Source organism: Condylostylus longicornis, unplaced genomic scaffold, assembly GCF_029603195.1.
Source record: "Condylostylus longicornis isolate FDR11 unplaced genomic scaffold, ASM2960319v2 ptg000048l, whole genome shotgun sequence".
NCBI lineage: Eukaryota > Metazoa > Arthropoda > Insecta > Diptera > Dolichopodidae > Condylostylus > Condylostylus longicornis.
The window spans coordinates 18,554,110-18,577,273 of record NW_026578017.1 but is presented as its reverse complement, the minus strand read 5'-3'; the positions used below and the strand labels follow the sequence as shown (position 1 = coordinate 18,577,273).

The following is a 23,164-nucleotide window of genomic DNA, read 5'->3' as shown; positions in this document are numbered from 1 at the left end:
CTTTTAACCATTGGTATATGTGGTTGTATAACTTTCTGAATCACCCTGTATATAATAAAACACTTAATTTAAAGAAATATAAGCCACTAATACTTCCCTTCCTTAAAATATTACGGAATTTGCATCGTTATGCATTTCTGTCTAATCTCCTGTGAATTGTGATAGCTCTATATACGATCTTTTAATTGGTTAATAAAACCATTAACGGAAATATGAGCGTAAACGTAGTGATTACATTTACCTTAAAACGAAATAGGTAAGTTTTCAATTAATTTTCAAATTTAATTCGAATAATAGGGTAGCGTTCGCTGTTAAATTGTAAGTCTATATGCTGGTTTATTTGTCAGAGCTCAAAGCTAAAGAAATATTTGCATTAAAAAAATTTTGAATAAGAATATGTTGGGGACACTGATTCCAGTAAAATATTTATTAATAAAGTTTTCTATTAAAATATTTTTGAATTTTACATGCAAAATCAAAAGATGAAAATTGTTGGATATTTTGAGTTTAATTATCGTGTTTATAACCAATTTATTTTATAATGCTTTGAAAAACACGCCGTTTTGTATAACATTAAAAAGTTTAATTAAATAATAGTTTTTTTTTTTTTTTGTAGTAGCAAAATTGAATAAAATCAACTTTATCGTGGTTAATGAGGTAAGTAGGTATTTTCGCTATTTTTGTTCTTTTTCAGTTTATCGACCTATTCTTTATATTCTCTCTAAATGAATCCCTCATAATTTGTACTTGTTCACTTTTATTCTGATCGTTTTTTTTTCTTTCTTTCAATTACATTTATGAATTTTATGAATAATATGTGGGAAGTGCCAAAAATTTTTCATCCAAATCGGTTTTTTTTTCTCCACTTTTTTTTTTTTTTTGTAAAAATTAAATTAAATAAAGATAAAAAATAATCATAATTTTTTTTTTGTAGTTCTTTAACTGAGGGCCAATTTTGTTAACATCATGAGTACATTGTTCAATAACCTCAAAATAGAAAAAGCAAAAACAAAAAAAAAGTTGATTTCCTTTTTTGAGAACATTTTGTAAAAAATAATTTTTTTGTGTTTTTGTTTTTGTTGCGATTTATTGAATACGAAAAATTTTAATTGAAAATTATTTTCTATAAAGGTATAAGAGAGCAGGGAAGAGAATAATTCTGCAAAAAATGAAATTTTGAATGAAGAGATTTATTGAGTAGGCTTAACCTCTTTACACTCACCTTATTAGTATTGACATTGTTTGTTTTTTAAATTTGAGTTTCTTATAATAGATTTCTTCCAAAAAAATATTTATTCTTTAGATTAATGCAAAAAAAAAAAACTTAATATTTTTTTTAACCTATTTACCTATTTTACAAAGATTTAAGTTTTCCAAAAATTTCACCATCTCGCCATAAGAAGTCACTCGGCATAAATAGGAAAAGAGAATAAAATATTAGCAATTTACTTTTTAAGTATAACTGCGTTGACGAAATGTCAGTAAATTTTCTTAAGAATTTCTTTAAAAATGTTGCACCCTATATTTGATGACAAATTCTGATCTGAAAATTCATGTAATTGTTATGTTTAAATTCATGTAGGTGTATTTTGGACGAATAGATATTGTAATTAACAAATTATTTAAATAAGTATTGGCATAACAATAATATTTACGGACTGCCTTGTTGTAATTTAAATATGAACTTCAGTTTCTTGTTGATCAAAATGTTTTGCTATTTATTGGTAAATTTAATCTATGTAACAAATGCATAAAGTTCTGTAGAATATGGTAACACCTTATTCTTAAAAAAACATTTCAGGGCATTTAGGGCATTTTCAACAAAAATCAGAAATATTCTAAACGCCGTTTTCCGGATATCCGGGTTAATTCACCCGCCAGTTAAAAGATTGGAATAGGAGATTCGTTTAGAAAAATTTGGAATAAGAGGATTTAACAGATGGTATAGATATTTTTAATTATTAGTATATAATTAATTTTGGAGAAATAATTTTGTTTTAGTTAAGTATTTTACCTAAGAAACGATGGCTACGGCATCTATCAATTACCAACATTTCAACATTTGGCTATTCATTTCTTTAAAATTTTACCAATTTAAAGTAATTGCTCTCTTATATCATGAAATATAATTAAACATTTTAAATGACTTTAAACACTATCAATCTGTTATATTATGTATTATTTTAATTTCCTGTTCTGATCCTGTCGGTATGCAATAATTTTTACATATTATGTTAATATGATATTTAGAGAACAGTGTATATGATATTGTTTTTTAAAAACCAAGATTCTCTTTTCCTTCCTCTACAAGCCAATGCTTTAAGTCCGATTTATTTAATCTCAGTCTACTTAAAGAATATTGTCAATAATACTTACCTGTTCTCCAAAGTTCTCCAAAGAAATTAATTTATTTTAATAATTTCAGATAAATTTTAATATTAAAATATTTACTCAATATACACGATTTATCTTCCATAAATCTTAATAAATAAGTAGGTAAGCGTGGTTAAAATAATTGAATATTTAATTGAATTAAGCGTGTTAATCTGATTTAACGTTTTACTTTCTAAATAACATTCTTCAAATATCATTCTGCAGTTAAAATGATTTATGAATAAAACACTAAATCGATTAAAAAAAACTAAAGGAATTCCAAGTATTTCAAATGATTTTGGAAGAGAGAAGAAAAATTAACAAACACAACATTTTCATAAAAAAAATATCAAATATAACCTTTTTATTACCATAAACTACGTGGTGCTAATAAAAAACAATATACCATAAAAAAAAAACACAATATTTATTTTTTTATGATAAAAATGCTATTTTCAATAATTCCTTAAAGAAAAAGCAAAAAAAAATGACATTAGATCACCTCTCTGTGATATTTAAAGCGAAAAGAAATGTGTTAAAGTCTTACAAGCACTCAAATATGTGCCATATTTTAATAGGAAAGTAAAAAAACAAGTGAGTTGTATGAACACATACGTTTTTTATAAAACTTTTCATTCAAGAATCTTAATTTAAAAGAAAAGAAAAACCAAAAAAATTTTCTAATGGTTTCTATATCATAAATTCGTTTGCATGTTTCACAATTTTTAATCCTGAAAATAAAATTTCAACATTAACATGGAAAATAAGTGAGAACTATATGAAATTTAGCAACAAATTGCAAACTGAGCGCATATGATTAAAAATAAAGTTATAAAGTCAAATGTTAAATTACCTTCATCTCATATACATTCATTTTTATTTTATTCTTTTATAGTTTTTCTTGTTTTCATAGCTCTAGGGATCTCATCCGAGTGAAAAACAAATATTGTAGAAGCGAAAAATCAACAATTCAAAAATATTTCTACTTACCAATTTTTAGATAAAACATTTAAGTTACGGAAAGAGCAGTAATAGAAAATTATTATAATACACTTATGATCTCCATATTAGATATACGTATGTGTATGTGTACTCTATGTGAAATTCACTTTTGAGTCTTAAATTTTTATATGTATGAATTTTATCTTAAAATATGGTACTAGTCATAGCTCATTATTGTTATCGCAATCATTTCTCATATACCTATCTTTTCGCAATAAAATTCAAATATTTTACATAATACACGAAAAAGGAATGGAAACTCGGATCGGATTAATAGAATCTTATAGATGATAAAGATATTAACTATGGCATTAATACAATATAGCAAAATTAGCCTCTTAATAGTTTTCCACGATAAGTAAAAATTCTTAAAACGCAAAATAACTACAAAAAAAAATTTAATATTTTCAATTTATCAAATTTTCTGTCAATAATTTTTTCTTTAATTTTTTCTTAGATTTTTTTTTTTGTATTCGAATGAAATACAAATAATATGAACGTCAATTTAATGCCAAAATTAACGGGTTTGATTGCGTGGGATGAAAATTTTTGTAATCTTATGCTGAATATTTAAAACAAAAATCGATAATTTATTATCAGATAAAATATTATAATGTCAATGTGTGATGAAAATCTATGATTGTAAAATATTGTTATTGGATTTGGAGGCAATTTAAAGAGCTAATTTACATGGTAATTTACAAGAATTAAATTTATTTTGATGACATGCGTATAGCTCTTTTTTATTCCATCTGCATTGTATATGATAAGGGATTATTGCATATGACAATGGTTAGCTGGGATCGCCCCAATTTCTCTGTGAATATTTACTTTGAAAACGAAATTTTTATTTTTAATCATATTTGAGGCGCTCAGTACATTAGTGGCCTATACAATGTTTTTGCAAAAATGAGTTACTATGTTCAATAGAGTTGTAATGGACAAAATAATTGTTCTATATTTTCAAAATACTTAGTTTACTCCTTTTTCCACTCTATTTTCATATAAGTTCGTTTTTTTCATTTGAAAATTTTCTTAAAAATTGAATTTTTAAATATTTCAACCGCAATTTTCACAAAATGCCATTTTTGCAAGTAGGCCACTAATCTGGTGAGCGCTTCATTTTTAAACAAATTTACTTATTTAACATAATATTTTGAAGTGTCTGTAGCGAATGTATACGAGTAATGTTCAGATGTTTTTTAAAATTTTGACAACATTTAAAATTAATGGTGCGGTAACAATTGATATAGGAGCGTGATAATTGCATAAACTTGAAAATAAACATATAATTAGTATAGCACTCTATATAAATTTTATTTTGAATATTGGAAATCAAATTCAAATAACATTAATGCTTAACTAATTATAAAATATTTCTATTCATTTTAAGTTCTTCCTCAATATCAATTGCTTAGCTGTCTACTGATAAAATTAAAAACTTGCAATTAAAATCATGGAATTACCAATAATTGGTATTCAATATGTATATACGATTAAGCATTTTGTACTGTTGCTACCGTTAAGTACTGTTGCCTAATGCAATTCATTGAAAAGGTGTAAGTAAGTTTTGCAATCGCTTTCAGAAACAGTATAATTCAAAATATTATGATAATAACTTCTGTATAAATTTTAATAATACATAGAAATCACTGTTATAAGAAATAACATTTATGTATGTATGTATATTCGCCATCTTGAATCACTTACTTTGAAAACATCTTTGTCTTCATACAAAGAGCACCTTCAGAATGCATAATAATTATTAAAAAAAAATCTGATGTGGTCAGCACATAACCGACCGCATTGTATATTGTCTAGTTAAGTGAAAGGGTTACAGAATATTATAAAAATGTGTTCTTAATACTTCTTTCCAATTTTTAGGACATTAGTAGGCTTATAATTAACATACCTAGAAAAATGTAAATTTGGCTTTTAGTAGAGTTTCGCTTTGTGCTACCCGAATTCCCAGAAATGCTCGCCAGTTAGCCAAAACTCAAATATTAAATTTCAAGAAATTCCATCAATTCGTTCCGTAGATATGGTGAAAAATGTAAAATCGGCCCGCATATCAGTTTTCGAACCCTGATCTTTCCAAAAAATTTATATGTTCATTGCTTTAATATGAGGAATTCATATATTAAATTTCAATGAAATGGGTTGATTATTTCTCTTTATATACACAAAAGTGTATGTTTGGCCCGTAGTAAACGTCTAGTTGCCGATGCCTGATCTTTCAAAAAAATTAACATGTCCATTGTTTTAATACGAGGAATTCAAATATTAAATTTCAATGAAATCGGTTGATTATTTCTCTTTATATACACAAAAATGTATATTTGGCCCGTAGTAAACGTCCAGTTGCTGACGCCTGATTTGTTCCAAAAACTAGGAATTTTCACGGACGGTTGAGCAAAGCTCATATATGAAATTTCAAGTAAATCGGTTGAATATTTTCTTCAAAATGATGAAAAATGTAAAATCGGCCCGCAAATCAACTTTCGAGCCCTGATCTTTCCAAAAATTTATATGTTCATTGTTTTAATACGAGGAATTCAAGTGTTAAATTTCAATGAAATCGGTCAATTAATTCCCTTTATATACGCAAAAATGTATATTTGGCCCGTAGTAAACGTCCAGTTGTTGATGCCTGATTTCTTCCAAAAGTAAGGAATTTTTGCGGCCGGTCGAGAAAAGCTTATATATGAAATTTCAAGTAAATCGGTTGAATACTTTCTTCAAAATGTTCAAAAATGTAAAACAGGCCCGCTAAAAAGTGCAGTTCCCGAGGCCTGATATATACCAAAAATTGATCAATCCGTGCCATGGTGGAAATAAACTTACATATAAAATTTCATCAAAATCGGTTCAGCAGAACTTGAGATACACGCGTGCACACACAGACCGACAGACCAACAGACCGACAGACCGCCAGACCGACAGATCGACAGACCGACAGACCGACAGACCGACGGACCGACAGGTTGCTAAAAATAGTTTACTTACACTTCCCTACTATGGAGAAGTGCATTCCCACCGAAAACTCGATATGCAAAATTTGTTGCCATCACATAACCTACCTATTGTTTACCCAATACGGTCGGTAATGAACAAGTATTTTATATTTTACATTAATTATTATTTAAATTATTATTTTGATTGCCACTGGCGCGACAGTGTTTCTTATTAAAATAATTTTGTTAGAATTTAAATTATTAAATTTATTAGCTGATTATTTTGCGAATTGAAATTCGAGTCTTTTCTATAAAAGTTTTAAATAGCTTTTCTATTTAATTCAAAAAGATTTTAATTTAAAAAATTAATTTTTATTATTTCGAAAAAGAGCATTAAAATGTTTTGTATAAATTTTTCGTTTTCATATTTTATTCAACAAACAACTTTAATCGTTAAACATTTTCCTATTTTCCTATTGAAAAATTTCATGTGTACAAGTAAAATGCTGAAGAAAGGAAGAAAAATTATTTAACATGTTAATAATTTTTTTATTCATTGTGTAATAAAGAAGGCACAATTACATAATAATATAATTTCTTTATTGTTATACTTTTACTACATAGGTGGATTTTTACAGTTTGTAATTAGTGTCATAAATGTTACTACATTCATGTATAACCGTGCGGGTTAATCATGATAGTATTTTGTAATTATTTTTATGTAGCATAAGAGAATTTTATATGTTAATCGTTTTTTTGTATTTTTAGAATCAGTGAAAAATTAATCTTGTCTAATTTTTTTTAGTATATACATACATAAATAATTTCAATTATAAAATTATATGGAGGAAATAAAATTCAAATAATATTATGCAATACTCTCTTGGAATAGTCGGATGGTTAAAGCAATTTAATTTTTTTATTGACATTGAAATCATAAGATGAAAAGAATATATAATAAACTGGAGGATAAACTCACCATTTGAATTAGTTTTTATATTTTCTCTGATTGCAGAGATCGTTAAAGACAAGGCAAAGGAATAATTCCTCTTTTCATCAATCATATAATTTGTATATTATTTGTATATTTTATTTGTACTCGTATATCGACTTTAATGAAATGCACTTCTGGAAATTATATTGCCTCAAAGGTGCATGCCAAATATATATGAAATCTAGAATATATAAGTTTATATAGCAATTAATGTAAGTTCTATATTATTATAAAAATTTATGTAGGTATTTCTGTCAGAGTGTCATTCATGGACTACTAACTACTATACACTATTAATTCGATTACAAAATATTCGACATTAATTTGATTGTTTAGAAACAATCCTTCGAAAACTTTTGAGCTCTGTTATATTAAAATAGTTTAAAGTCGACAAATACGATAACACGGAGTTTTCTTGAAAATGACTCGGCAAGATGTTCAACTTTTGTTCTTTAAAATTTTTGTTTGAATCAGCCATCTGATGCCACAGGTCCGGTAAAAAATTAAAATTTTAGTAGATTAAAAAAGAAATTAATCAGGAAGCCACATCGTGATTTCTGATGAGATCTTAAGGTCCCCGGAATTCTTAAACATTTCTGACGCGCAATTGGTTAGCTGGTGGCTTATATAAACTTATATTAAAAACTTATGTATAGAACCGTAACTTCCAAATTTTAGTAACATTGCATTGCTAGATAACATTATTCTCATTTCGAAATTAAGATAACTAAATTAAGAATATATAATTTTAAAATACTTACTAATATATTTTTTCTCAGTGTTTCAAAAATATTATAAAAACAAACAAACAAACTAAATAAATTAAAAATGAGAAAATAAAGATACAAAAGATAGCATAGTAAATAATTGAAACTTTTCGAATCAATCAAAATATTGTAAAAAAAGGCGGTATACCGCAAAAAAATATCGAAAAAAAACTTTAAAACGAGAGAAAAATTAAAAAAAAAAACACTAAACAAGAGTGTTAAAGCTTTTTATTGCAAAATCTCTCAGTTATTTAATCAAATAAAAAAAAAATATCATGTGATATTTTTTTGTTCAACATGCAAAATACGAACCCACCACTTTGAATATTTTACTCACTTTTAATGTTTTAACTTTTTTCTCACCATATTGCAAAATAATGAAGTAACAAAATAATATAGAAAAAGAAAGGAAAATAGCGAACAAACAATAATTTTAAGTTCACCATAGTAGTGATGATTTTCTTTCTTCATTATACATTTGAAAATACATAGTTGCTACGACTGTTACGACTATTATACAAGTATTGTGAAGGTAAACAGAAATAAAGTAAACTTTTAAACGAAAACACCAGTATGACGTTATGCATGTGCGATCTTTTTTTTTTTCATTTTATTTTGAATATTTTTCTAGAGTGGTTGGTGCACAATTTTTAAATAATTTTTTTATAGAAAATTTAGTATTGAGAGTGCGGTTAATGGGATAACAAGTGTGTACGGGTTTCATTAAAAAAAAATTTTTTTTTTAATTTTTTCGTTTTTCTTTTCTTATGTAATTTCTATATGTAATTAAAGTGAATAATATTGAAAACCAATTAAAATTTGTAAATTTTTAATATTATTAAAGTTTTAATTGTATTAATTAATTTAAATTTATTTAATGTATATAGAATTGTAAAGATATTCGGCATTGAATAAAAAATTCGAAAACGAAAATAAATTGTGTTACAACTTATTAGCTGAAAAAATTAATAAAAAATAAGAATTTGAGGAGAGGAAAAAATAAAAAAAAAATTTTAAAAATTATTTTTTTTTGCAACAGTTTCTCATATATTTTTAATTAAAATTCAAATAATTTTATAATTATTGTAAAATATTTCAATATGAAGTTAAAAATAGCAAGTATATATTTTTTAATTGGAATCTCATTTGGATTTACGGAATCGAAAGGTAAGTGTTTCTCAATATGGTCTCTTTCTTGAATTTCTTGAATTTGTTTTAATTTAAATTTAAAATAAATTAATAAAAATCTGTGTTTTACACTATTGTGGTGGAATATAATTAAAAAAAATATTAATTTAAAAGGTTAAAAGTAAAAGGAATGGCAATTTTTTTGCTTGTTGCATTTTGTAAAACTGTCAAATCAACAATGTTGCAAATTAAAAAAAAAAGAGACAAAAAATAAAATTGAAAGTAAAAATTTTTTTTTTAAAATGTCAAAGTTTATACTCTACTTTTTTTTTTATCTCGCATGCTATAAAAATTTATGTCATCTCGCTTGTTGAATTTCTTACTCGATACAATGTGCTTTTATTCAACTTATCTATATAGATACCGACAATTTTTTTTTATAATCTACTTACCTGATCCTTGTCAGTCAAATTTGACCTTTTTTTTTTGTTTTACTTTTGTTATATTTCATAAATTTTATACGGTTTTTTTTTCTTGTTTCTTTTTATATAAATTGATTAAGTAGTGGTGATTATGATGTCATCGTATATGCTCTTTTATTTATTTTATTTTTATTTATTTATTATAAACTCAATAAATTGTATACGTTTGTGTGTATTGTACTTTTATTCTTATATGAATTGCTCGCAATAATATTTTTATTGTGGAAAACCAGGTTTCTTAATCGTTTGGCCATAGTTGTTTTTAATTTTTTTTTTTTGTTTTGGTTTTTGTTATTGATTTCGTCCATATTTATTATTTAATTTTGTTTATAATTTTTGCTGTTTTGACCATATAGCATATAATATGTATATGTATATTTCTTTATGGCTACTTGTTATTACCATTGTCAAAGTAAGAAGTTGAAAAGAAGAAAGGAAAAAAAAACTTATAGGTACAACGATAAAAAATGAAGTAATAAAAAGATGTATTGAAAAAAATAAAAAGAAGATATAACTATTTAAATAAATTTTTTTTTTGAATTTGCGTGATTACACTGAAAAAAATTTATTTTGATATTCTACTGAATAAAATGCAAATTATTATGGGTTCTGAAATGCAGAGAAATTTTAAAGAAATACAATAAAATTGCCACAGTCAAGAATTGCAAGTGACTAACGTTCTGTTACAAATTGAGCTGTTTTTACGGGATACGTAGGTTTTATTGTATGGAAGACGAAAATTTTCTAACATTTCCGATCTACAAGATTATTCTTATTCTATTCTTATTTTCCTGTGTGAGTTAGTAAATCAAATAATGAGTTTGTTTTTAAATTTCAAAATATTGTGTTGTGTTCGGCCAAAATGAGTTTTTACTATGTGGAAATCGAAAGAATGTTCAAAAATCTCAAAGGCGGAAACCTTAAAAATTTATTGGAAATTTAAAAATACGGCTTTGGTACAATTTTCTGTATACGTATTTAAAAATATATTGAGTTTTCAAAGACACAAACCATATAAAAGTTGAAAATATTCCTTCCCTGGAAATTTTACTTACTGGGTAGAAAGATTTTTTAAAAATCAAAATTGGAGGTAGAAAATTAAAAGTTCTTGGTTCCATTTTTTCTCTTATCAAAAAAAAGAGAGAAATTAATAATATTTTTAGTTGAATGTTTGTACCACTTGTACAAAATTTTTGCGATATTTTGTATTTAAAAATTTATGAATAATTTATAAATAAAAAACACATGTTTGTATGCTTTAGATTTTGTGTCAATTACAAAAGACTTAAAAGAGAAACTTTTTATTTCGATAATTTTGAAAAAATACAAAAAATAAATAAAATTATTAAAAATTAGCATAAAATTTGCATTTTTTATATTTTGTTTATTTTTTTTTTCTTTCTGCTTTTGCTAAAAAGTAAAATTAATTTTTTTAGTTATTTGTTAATAACGATGAATGAAATTGAATATTATGGGAATTTTAATATTTTGTACCTAAATTCGAATGAAAAAAATTTTATTTCACCTATTAATAAATATTTATAAAGAACCTATAATAATTTTTTACAACATGATCGTTTTTTAATTATTTTAATAATTTGTTTTATGATCTATTAAAAACAGCAAAAAAATGAGAATATAATATAAGAGATGACTAATAAAATCGCAAGATATTTAAGATGACTAGAGGCAGCTGAAATTTTTATAACACTCATAAAAGAAAAAAGTTCAAAATTTTCTAAAATTAAAATATTAACAGTGTTTTGCTACAAGATATTTACGTAATATACGATATTTCAAGGTTACCAAATGAAAAATGAGCTTCAACAAAATTATTCTATTTAATTTGATAAAGAAAACTATATTATAATTTCATTAAGTTTAACAGAAAATTGTTGAACTCAAATTGCAAATTCAACAACTGAATATTTGGCAGTAAAGAAAATGTTCTTTTTCTTTTATTTTTTTAGCGATTCTTTTAAGTAGAGTTCAATGAATTATTTTTCAGGTTGTTAAATTTTTCAAGGTTAGTCTTTTGCTTAGGTGTTTTTTTTATCAGTCCGTTACTGTTTTTTTTTCCTTATTTTCTTTATTTCATATCTGACGCCTATTATTGTTATACAATTGCAATAATAATTATTAAGACAATGAATAAGGCAACGGCATATGTTTTCTTTACAATTTTCAAATATTATTATTGAAATAATTAATAATGTTATAATTTTCACTCCTTGTATTTTTATCTCAAATACATTTCAAAATTCAACTATAATTAAAATAATTTTCATGCTTAATTAAAATGAGTTTCAAAGTATTAAATGAAATTCTTAAAATTTCATTTTCGTTTCTCAATATTAAATTATTTATGCAGTTGTTATACAATACAAAAAAAAAATTATAAAGCCAAATTAAATAAATAAAATCTTTTGTTTTGTGATTCAAACAAAAAACGTAACTGAATTTGTTTTACAAGTCTGGGATTGAGAAAAAACTATTGAATTTGAAGATTATAGTTATAATTTCAAAATGTGAAAAATCTCTAAAATTACGATATAAAGACTGTTATTTTTAAAAGTGTTTGATTGTATGTAAATGTACAATCATCGCCAAGAGTTATTGCAAGCCGCCATATACCGCCATTGTCTTTATTAAATAAGCACAATTCATTCTTTATTCATATTTTTTGTTTTATGTAAAAATTTAATGATACAAAAGTAATATACATACATATGTATGAAATGAATATTAAAATATTTTTTAAAGTACATGTGTGAAATAAAATTAAATACTCGTATATTATATAATGTACGTACGAGCATGTACATTTGCTTTATACATTTATACAAGTCTAGATGAAAATGACCTCGCGCCAAAGTTTCACGCCTTCGCATTGTTTAATTTTATTACACTTTTTCTTGTTAAATAAATTCTCTCCAACTAGTTTTGTTTTTTTTTATATGAATTTAGATTTAGTTTTTTTATTTTTTTTTTGTATGATTTTTTTGCAGTTTATTATTTTTATATTTTTTGATTTTAAAAAATTACTCAGCAAATAAAAAATTAGTTTATACACTGAATACGTTAATAACAGGGTGTCCTACAATATACTTACAGTATATAATACTCTGTATTAAACGAATAAAATAATTAATTGATTGAGTTAGAAAAGTTGAACCAAATATATTTTGACTTCAAAACTGTGGTAATACGATTATAATACACAATACAGCTTATGGTGATACGATATCACTGAAATTTCACGAAATCACTCTTTAAATTCTTATTGAACTGAAGTCACTGGTTCCCTATTTGAAATTTTAAACAATTTATAAAAATTGATTAATTCAAAATGCAACGGGAAATTATAAAGCTGGGCAAACAAAAATAACAACATTTATACAGACAACTCTACAGATTATAAAAATTTTAATGAGAATTATTGAACAGCGGACACATACATAGATTAATGTGCGCGTATGGAGTTGCTTAACTTACCTTATTGTGCCAATCACTCAAAAACTTTAGTAATAACCTTTTTACCGCTTTTCTAAAATTTAAAATTATTTTACTATTTTTGACAACAATTTTACAAATTTTTATGTCTCGCACACCTTGTACAGAAATAATAATTTTTTTATAATTTTATTATTTATTTTTTAACTTCTTTATTTGTAACAAAACTATAAGAAAAATTGATAAACTGCGAAATAATCCAGATTATGCTAATTTTCTTTTTTTTTTCTTTTATAAATTCAAATTGAAATAAGAATAATAAAAATAATAGTGACAAAATAGTAAAAGAAAAAATTTTAACTCTTCATTAGGAGCGACCATGCTCCATATAATTTTTTGAATATTTGAATTTGAATAATTGGTAAATTTAACTTTCCAAATTCATTATTGAGACAAATAAGAAAAATTATCTAATATTAATAAGTATAATTTTTTATATTTGTATGTACTTGTTTAAGATATTGGGGGTAAGAATAGTATTTTAGATTTTTAATGAAAACTCCGAAAATTTATTAGAAATTACTTAATTTTTTTAGCAAATTTTCGAAACATAAGTCGAAAATTTGTGCTTATTAGTTTGATCCTGTTGCGTTTATACAAAAAATTTTGTACACTTTAAGTTAGAAAGCCGTAATTTAATACCCAAATTATTGGTAAAAAGCCAATTGCCTTGAAAATTTTTACCTCCCTCTCCTATATCAAGAAAATAACGGTAAATTTCTTGTTTATTTAAAAATTTAACAGTTAGTCAAAAATCTGAAATCAACCATTATTTATAAATACTTCTTTTAGTTTAGGCTTTCATCCTGAAAGTATGCAATAAGAGAACATGTTAATTGTGAAAAAGAATTCTTTACCGGAATTTTTTATAGAAAATTTGCATAGTATTTTTAGCATTTTGTTATAAGTGTGTTTAAATATTTTAAAATCTTAATATAAACTTTTATACAGTTTTTGATTTTAAATTATTTATAAGTTAATTAACGAATTACTCAGCTTATTTTAATGAAACAAATGTAAGAAAAACAAGAATTATTTTAAAAAATACATGAATATTGTTTAAGAATCGAATCGAATGTTGAATGTTCAGAATGACAACAATTCTTAGCATAGCTTTAAATCATACCAAACTGTTTAACATACAGAAAAAAAAGGGTTTCATTCTAATTAAGTATATAAAAACATGTTATAAGTTGTTGGACGAAAAAAATGATTGCCCAAGTAAACATGCAAAAAATCATTTAAATCATTAGTAATAACTGCGCCAATCGCGGCAAATAACGCAAAAAGAACAAACATAATACAAAAATATAATGATAGGAAAAAATAAATTATTTTGCAAAACATTTGTAAGAAAATTATATACAAAAAATAAAAATTCGAAAAGCCAAACAAACGAAATAAGAAATTCTTTTATGTTTTGTAGATAAGTCGGGTTTCAAACACAAAAAATTATACATAATAAAGGAAAAGGGGAGAAAAACCTTAAAACCTTTTTTTATTATTAAATTCTTTCTTTTTTTTTTGAAAATTCTTAGAAAATGCATATATGCGAATCTCAGTTTAATAAACAAATTCGCTAATGAATATTTATGAGTTTCGTCTGAGTATGTTGTTGTTGTTTTTCTGTTTTCGTTCATCATTGTTTCCATTCTGAAGATTGTTTTCTGTTACGCAAAATCTTTATGTTCATTTATTTATAAGGGTTTTGTCTAAAACTCACCATCCTTTTTTGTTTTTGCTTCTACACGCTGTTAAAAGAATATTTTTTTTTTCCACCTTAAAGTAGAATATTGAAGTGAAAAAAGTTTTGTATATTCATGTGGGTATATACACGACTATAAAATGTATAATTTTTTTTATTAAAATATTTTACCTGAAATTTACATAAAAAGTTGAAGTTTTAAACTATTTGTTCTTTTAATTAGAACCTATCATTAATTAAATAGCAATAAAAACTGAACAATTTAAAAAATGAGAATGAGATAAAAATGTAAATTAAAAACTTTAAAAGAAAATTACATCATCGCACTTTAAAATTATTATTTTAAATTTAAATGAATTTTAAAAAGAAATGAAAAATATTTTATAAATTAACAAGTGTTTTGAGGTACAAGCTTTACTACTTTTAACATTTGAATAAATAATTTAGAAATCAAGAAAATTTAGAAAAAATTTTATTGCAATATTCGATTTTTTGCAATAACTTTGTCCCAAAAATTGTTTAAATTAACTTCAAATAAATGCCTTTGGACAACAAAGAAAAAGTGTATAGTTTAAAATTGATTATTGGAATATTCAACACATAAACTACTCACCATGCTTTATTTATTTATTAAATTTTCTTTCGAATCATTTGGTAATTCTCCACATCCGTAAAAAAATCTCAAATTTGAATAGTCGCAAATAGCAAGAAGAATATTATATTTCGAACACTTATTCTACATTACTGTTGAAGGTGTTGATCAACCTGGTTGAGTTTGGGAAATCGAAAAAATTTTAATTTTATTTCAACTTTGAAAATTGTTGAGTAGCAATTGCATACACGACTCAACTTCATGTCTGTAACTCAAGAAAACTACCTACAATTTTTACAATGTATGCGGGTAGATTAATTTCAATTCAAAAATTCGATTACTTATACCTTGATTCTGCAGTATATCAATTTTTCAGGCATTTCTTTTAGTAATTTTCAAGCTAGAATTCTAATCTTTTTTATAGATACTTTTTCATTTTCCACAATATGATGAAATTTTGAAATATTGGCCAAAATTGTTATTTGAAAGAAATGGTAAAATTCTGGCCAATCAATAAATATGGTAAATATTCTTCTCACTTAACCATTATATTGTACGAATAGAATATGACAGTCACTCGTTTTCTTCTCACCCATAATAAGTAAAAAGGTGAAATACAACATAAAGAGCCTATAAATTTATGCACTTCTAATTTTCATTTTTTAATTTAATAATTTTTTTGATTAAGAGTTTTTTCATTGCATAGGTAAATTATGCATACATATATATATACAAACATGATGATAGAACAATAATCTTTCAAAAAAATTTAATTAGTTTTTTTCCTTAATGCTTAATTTTTTATTCATATTTTGAAAATATTGGAGTGAATTGTCATTGTTTTTGTTTTTTTTTCTATTGTAAATAATATTTTTTACTGTTATTGTTGCTATTCATAAAATTATGAAAAATAACAATAATTTTTTTAACTACAAAAAAAAAAAAATCATAATTTTTTATTGGTCATACATGACTGTAATTGTTGTTGTTGTTCTTTGTTTTACAAAAAACAAATTTCGGTACTAATGTTCAATAGTAAGTGCATGTGCACGTATAAGAAATAATTTGTATTTTCAAATTAATAGTGTTCTCATAACTTTTATTTAGTTCTTTAATATTTACTCATTCACCAGTTAAAAGCTTGCACTAATTATACGTATGACTCTACATATGTCATGTCACAAGTTTTTTTGAGATAGTAATAATAATTTATCTTAAATTTTTTAGAATCTTGTTGTTTTAATAGCAATTAATAATTAAGCATATCTATTTTATTCATGAATTAGATCCGATTTTCAATTACCTTAAATTTTGCATAAAACACAGGCAAAAAACAAATAAAAAAAAGGTTATAAAGCGCGCTTTTATAAAACCTCATTTTGAATTTACGACATAAAGCCTGAGAATTACAAATTTTAGATTAAATTAATTTATAATTAGGAAATTGAATGAACCCAATTCACTTCAATAGTTACATATGTAGAACATTGCTTTCTAATAATTCTATAACTTTGAAAAACAAGCAATGTAAAGAATGTATATAAATAGATCATAAGTAGAGATCATACTTATATATGAAGACATTGGTTTCATTAATTCAATCTCTAATAAATTTACCTAATTTCATGTAATTAAAAATTTGACACTGTTAATAAATATTTAATGAATAACTACTAAAATACTAAATTATCAATTATTTATGTTAAAAAAATATTTTTCTTACAAAAATAATTTTTACAAACTTTAAACTTTTAGAAAGCTTCAAAAATTTTTCTTTGGCGAATTTATTCAAATTTTTCAAATCAATTTCAAAGACTAATTTTTATTTATCACAATTTAACAATTTTAACTTTCTTTCACGTTTAGCTTCAATAGAAAATTTTATATATATATATGTATATAATTTTTAAAAATCATTTACATTATATGAACATTTTATTTATCAAGTGAAATATATTTATACAAAACAAAAAAAAATAAAAAAAAAAAATAACATTTTTTTATCATTCAATATTTATTTTTCTATATGTACCATTTATGTTCCAATATATATTTTTATTTGTACATAAAATAAATCTTGACAATGGTGGCGCTCTTTTAAAATAAATTCATCAACCAATTAATCAATCAGTCAATAATATTTTTTTTTTTGTTTTTGAATAGTCTTAAGAGAAGAAAAACATAACTGACACAATATACCTAAGGAAAAATCTTTTCATCTGAAAAATCTATTGGAAGTCTAATTAACCTTTCACACCGTTTCATATACAATATGAAACAAAAAAAAAAGATATCTAAGGAAAAATTATTGAATTCTTTTTGCTTTTTAGCATATTTTAGAAAAAAAATTAGAATTTTCTTATTAACTTTGTTCTGTTTGACTGTTAGTCTGTCAGTGTGTCTCCTTTCTAACTAAATTTCTAAACAAGATAAAGGAAAATGAAATCTAATAGAGAAAAATTTTGAAATTGGAAAAAATGAAGAAAGGAACCGAATGATCCATCTTTTCCAATTGAATATACCAACATAATAAACACACCTTTCACTTGTTTCCTTAAACTGTGATCTGCTTTTCCAATTTTTGGATTTTTTGTTATCTTTCCCGTCTTCTTCTCCTCGGAGTTATCGGTTTCTGAAACTAAAACAAAGAATTTAAACTTTTAATCCCTTATTTTTTTAATTACACGCGATGACTGATTTAATTAGAAGTAACTCAACAATACTATTACAAGTTCAAAAGTAGAAAATCATTTATTTCTCCTAAATATATGCAAAAATACAATTTTATTTCAATTTTTTATTTCATCAAAATATTAATTATTAATTTGAATTTTTTTAAAAGGAATTGTGCTATTTTACACATTATTGGGTTTGATTGACTAGATTCTATTTTATTAAGTTCCTCATAGCATTTGTTCACCTTTCCTAAAAAAAAAAAAAAATTTTTTTAACGGATGGCGTTAGGTCTTCGGTTTATTACTTGATCATTACAAAAAAAGTTCGAAAACTATATAATAAAAAATTTATAGGTATGTAATTTGTTTCGACATATGTATGTGTACAGAAATATACTGTTAAAATATATATATATATTAACATTTATTCATTAGGAAATCCTACATTTTGTGTAAAGTGTTCTATATGTAGACGTCAACTTTTTTTTTTTTGCTATACAATCGAATAGAACGATAAACGAATGCCAATCAAAATATTTACTTTGCATAATCAATTAAGAAAATGATTTAAGCGTTCATTTCTGCTATTTTTTGCTTGTTGTTAGTTTCAAATTTTTTTTTTTTGCAGTCATCAATGTTGGATTTAAACAATTTAAAATTTATAAATGACTTTACCTGAAGAAATTTTTTTTTGCCAAACGTTATTAAATAAGAGAAAAAGAATAAAAATTTTTTATTTTTGTTTAATTTTATTTTTTTTTTAACTTGATAACCTCGAAAATAACCAAAAATAGAAAGGTGAAATTTTGAATCGATTAATCATTCGCGGTTTTTATTATAAAAAATAAATTTTTAAATTTATACATAGATGATTTGTTCTGTTAATTTAATGTTGATGAGCAAAACTGCAAAATACAAAATTTATTTATACAATTATTAAAGTATTTAAATTAATATTTTTGAGTTTCATCCAGAGACTTTTCTTTTTATAGGTTGATGAAATTTAATTTTAGAATTGATAAAGTTTATAACAAAAAAGAAATAACAATATCCTTTTATGAATAAATCTCATTAAATTTTTGCAACTTTTGAAGTGTTTTAGTGATTCCTTTTATTTTCATATCCGAGAACTTCAATTTTAGAAAATTAATGATTGGGCCTTAATGATTGAAATTAATTGAATTGATATTATTAATTTAATTCAACTTATTTTCTGGTAATTTTATTTTTGAGGAGAAATAAAGAGGCAAGAATAACTCTTAAAATGGGCATTTTATATAATTAAGTAAAAACACGAGTTGCTTAATTTGTGAATCAAATTAAAATGCACGTATAACGATTCTTATGGGTTCACAAAAAAGAAAAACTCAAAGCATTATTTTAATATTTTTTTGGTTGCAAATGATATTTGTTGTTGTTATATTGAAAGATATTTAAGATTTCTTTGTTTCCTATAGAAAAAGGAAATAAAATGAAAAATATTAAATTTCATTGATTATCAATAACATATAAACACACACATGTTACCAAATTTAAATATACTTGGAGAATGCACACCATGTCATCATTACAAAAAATTTATTCATATAAGACTCAACAGAAAAATGTCAACATGACATAAAACATGAGTTTTAGATAAACGCATATTATATTGCGTTTAATATAAGGATATAGATATGCATGTATGTATATTTTAATAACGGCAAATTTCTATGAATACATTTCCCATAATTCCTATTTTGCAAATTAATTATAAAAACTAGAAAAAAAAATCACAAATTCTGTTTTCACTCAGTTATTTAAAGCTTTTTAGTTGTTTTGTGTTTAAAAGGTATTTTTATGTAGGTGGCAATAATGTTTCATATTATAAGATGTTTTGACATATATGGATGTTATCATGTCAGAAAAAATAATATATATAAATGTACATTTAATGTATATGTTTATAATTTTGCGTGCTTTTAAAAGATTTCATATTGTTTTTCTGTTATTTTATATTACAAAAATGGCAGTTAACTTAAAAACACGTTCTTTTAACGATATTCTGTACATATACAAAGTTTGCAAGTTGTCTTTATGTGTCATTCTTGTCACTAAAAAAAAACAATAATGTCAAAAATGTGTTTTTCATTTTTATCTTTTTTATTTAAATTATTTTAAATTTAAATAATGACTCAACTTATACTTAACTTGAATGTATAATATTAAAAATAGTAATTACCCAATTCATTATTTATTGACTCTCATGTATACTTCTGTTTGTAATATTCATATAGAATCGCTAATATTATGTATTTATTTTTAAAAGAACAAGCGATTAAATTGACTTCTTATTATATTTTAATTTAATTATAAAAGAAACAAAAGATAGAGATTTTAAGAAGAGATTTATGGCTGCCAAAATCTTATAAATAAAAAATTTTACTATGAATTTTTTTTTGCTGCGAATGTCACTCCAATAAGTGACTATAATTGTCGTTTGCCAACTGAAGTAAGTGTTGTCGCTTTAATACTAATAAACGTTATTTTAAAATTAAAAGTTTCTGTGCAAGCGGGGGCTTTGTGTATAATTTCCTAATTTTAAACTTAATAAGAAATATAATGCTCTATAATATAACATATTTCATTTGTCAGTCAATGTGACGTTTATTTTTTGGGAACTTTAATAATTTTTATAAATTTAATTAATTTATTAAATTGTCATTATTCTGATTTATTATTAAAATTTAAATAAATTAAAAAAAATTTGCCACTTTAATATTCTGGCCACAGCGACAATAACGCTACAATAACGTCCCACTATTATAATTTGCGAATCTAAATTTCTTCTACATTCTGCGACATTTATAAATTTTTATTAAAAATGTTAAAATAAATCATTAATGAAATAATCGTAAATAACAGCAATTGATGATGAATATTTGAAATTTTTAATCAAGTCCAAGTGCCGTATGGAAATAATGATTATTTTTCATTTTCATTTTGTAATTCGTATTATAAATGCAATATGAAATAAGAAAAGTGAATTGACATTTTCTTAATTTATTAATTATGAAGGTAAAGAATTTAATACGTCCTTAATAACTTGTAATTAGGATTATTAAAAATTTTAATTTAATAAGTAAGAATTATTTTTTTGTTAAGACAAGTAGAATAAGTAATAAATATAGAATGTATTTAAAATAATTATGTATAGGAAATATAATTTAATGAAGTTGGAAGAACTCAATAGGAAATATAATTTAATGAACTCAATTAATTGCAATGGCAACACTGTACATTCTGTAATAAATATTTGCATATCAAACCATATAAGTGTATTGGTATGATCTAAGCATTTTAAATGCAATTTAGATTTATTGAAATATTTTGTGTAGGTTCCCTGCAAGTGAATCAAGTTAAGATGAAAATTGATTTATTTTATATCTAACGTACAATGAAAGAGTTTTTCTTGGATGAATCTTTTAAGAACTTAATGTAAATTTTAAGAATTTATGATCTAAAATTTGAAATATGTATATATTTTTTTTTGTAGTAGTATAGTAAATTAGAATTTTACTGCTTGTGATTGCAAAAATCTGCACGATTTTTTTTTCTTCTTCTTAATTTATTACTTGTTCAAAGCTAAGCAGCTGCTATTTTTTTATATACTTAATTGTTTCTATATAAAATCTATGCAAAATTTTGTACTTTAAGTAAATTTTTGTTTTTGTTTTATTAAAATAACAATTTCATTAATTAACATTATTAATCGTCATACATCTAGTTTATCATTCTTATATTATAATATTATTTTTAATGTAAAATCCCACCCAAGTGTAAATTTATTAAGTTCAAAAAGCATATCTGTAGAAATATGTAAAAATTCTTTTACATATTATCACAAATTAAAATCTTAATTTATAATTCGTATATAGTAAAAATAAAAAAGGAAAAAAAAATATTTTTAATTATGTGTATGATCGAAATCAAATGAAATTAATAGACGACATAGAATATTATAAACAAGCTTTTTAAACTATGTATGTACGAGTATAACGTAATTTTTATAATCCTGTTATTCTTTTCGTAATTCAATTGCGGTCCGCTCTTGTATATTATAGAACTGTTTAAAAGTTCATGTACGTATACGTATACAAATTTTATGTCTTTTTTTTTTATAGTTTCTCTTCACGGAAGTTATAAATTCCAATAGAAAAAACAAAAAAAAAAGAAAATAGTTAGGGAATAATGTCACTGCCTTTTATTTTCTATTTAGAAATTTGCTTATACGCTTCTATCCTTCAGGGGAGATCATAAAATTAATGTTCATATAAACGTATAATACCTATTAAAAATAATAGAAATTATAATTTAAATTTCGCAACTATAGGATAAAAATTCGAAAATCTTGTACTTATACTCTTGAATACAGAAATTTTCTATGATTTTTTTTTGACAAATTTTCTTTTTGTCAACGACTGATATTCTGTTCAGAGTGGGAGTGAACATCTGACTGATGTTCAAACAGTATCATTTTGATGGAAAACAGGTAAGGAAAATATGTGACAAAATATAATCTATTTGTATATTTGGTTACCTCATGTGTCTAAATTTTTTAAGATCTTGAGGCATCTAAGAACTTAAAGCTTAAAAAATGTTATCATAGACAATTTGTATTTTATGAAAAGTTGGATTGGAAGTTGATGTTAATTTTAATAGGATACACGTACAAAGATATCTTCTATCTTTAAAACTTCTATCTGAAATATCTCTTTATATGAAAAAATCAATATGGGAAAGTGGTATGATTTCCACTTTCAAAAAAAAACATTCAAACAGTGGAAGATATTCAAGACAGAATACCAAAATTCATACACACAATTTATTTTATAATGTGAAAATATTAAGAAAGGTGAAATATAATTAAGTATGCAGAGCAAACATTGTCGAGTTGATAATTTACAAAACAAAAAAAAAACAAAAAATTTATTTTACGA

The 23,164-nt window shown here is 23.8% G+C and overlaps 1 protein-coding gene across 1 annotated transcript in view; it reads left to right on the top strand.

The window, feature by feature from the left end:
- Window positions 1-8,763: 8,763 nt before the first annotated feature.
- LOC129610930 (uncharacterized) overlaps window positions 8,764-23,164 on the top strand; it is an 86,924-nt gene continuing 72,523 nt past the window's right edge. Inside the window, exon 1 of the mRNA XM_055523760.1 lies at window positions 8,764-9,257. Coding sequence (XP_055379735.1) covers window positions 9,191-9,257 — 67 coding nt within the window. The 5' untranslated portion in view covers window positions 8,764-9,190. The remainder of the gene's footprint in view (window positions 9,258-23,164) is intronic.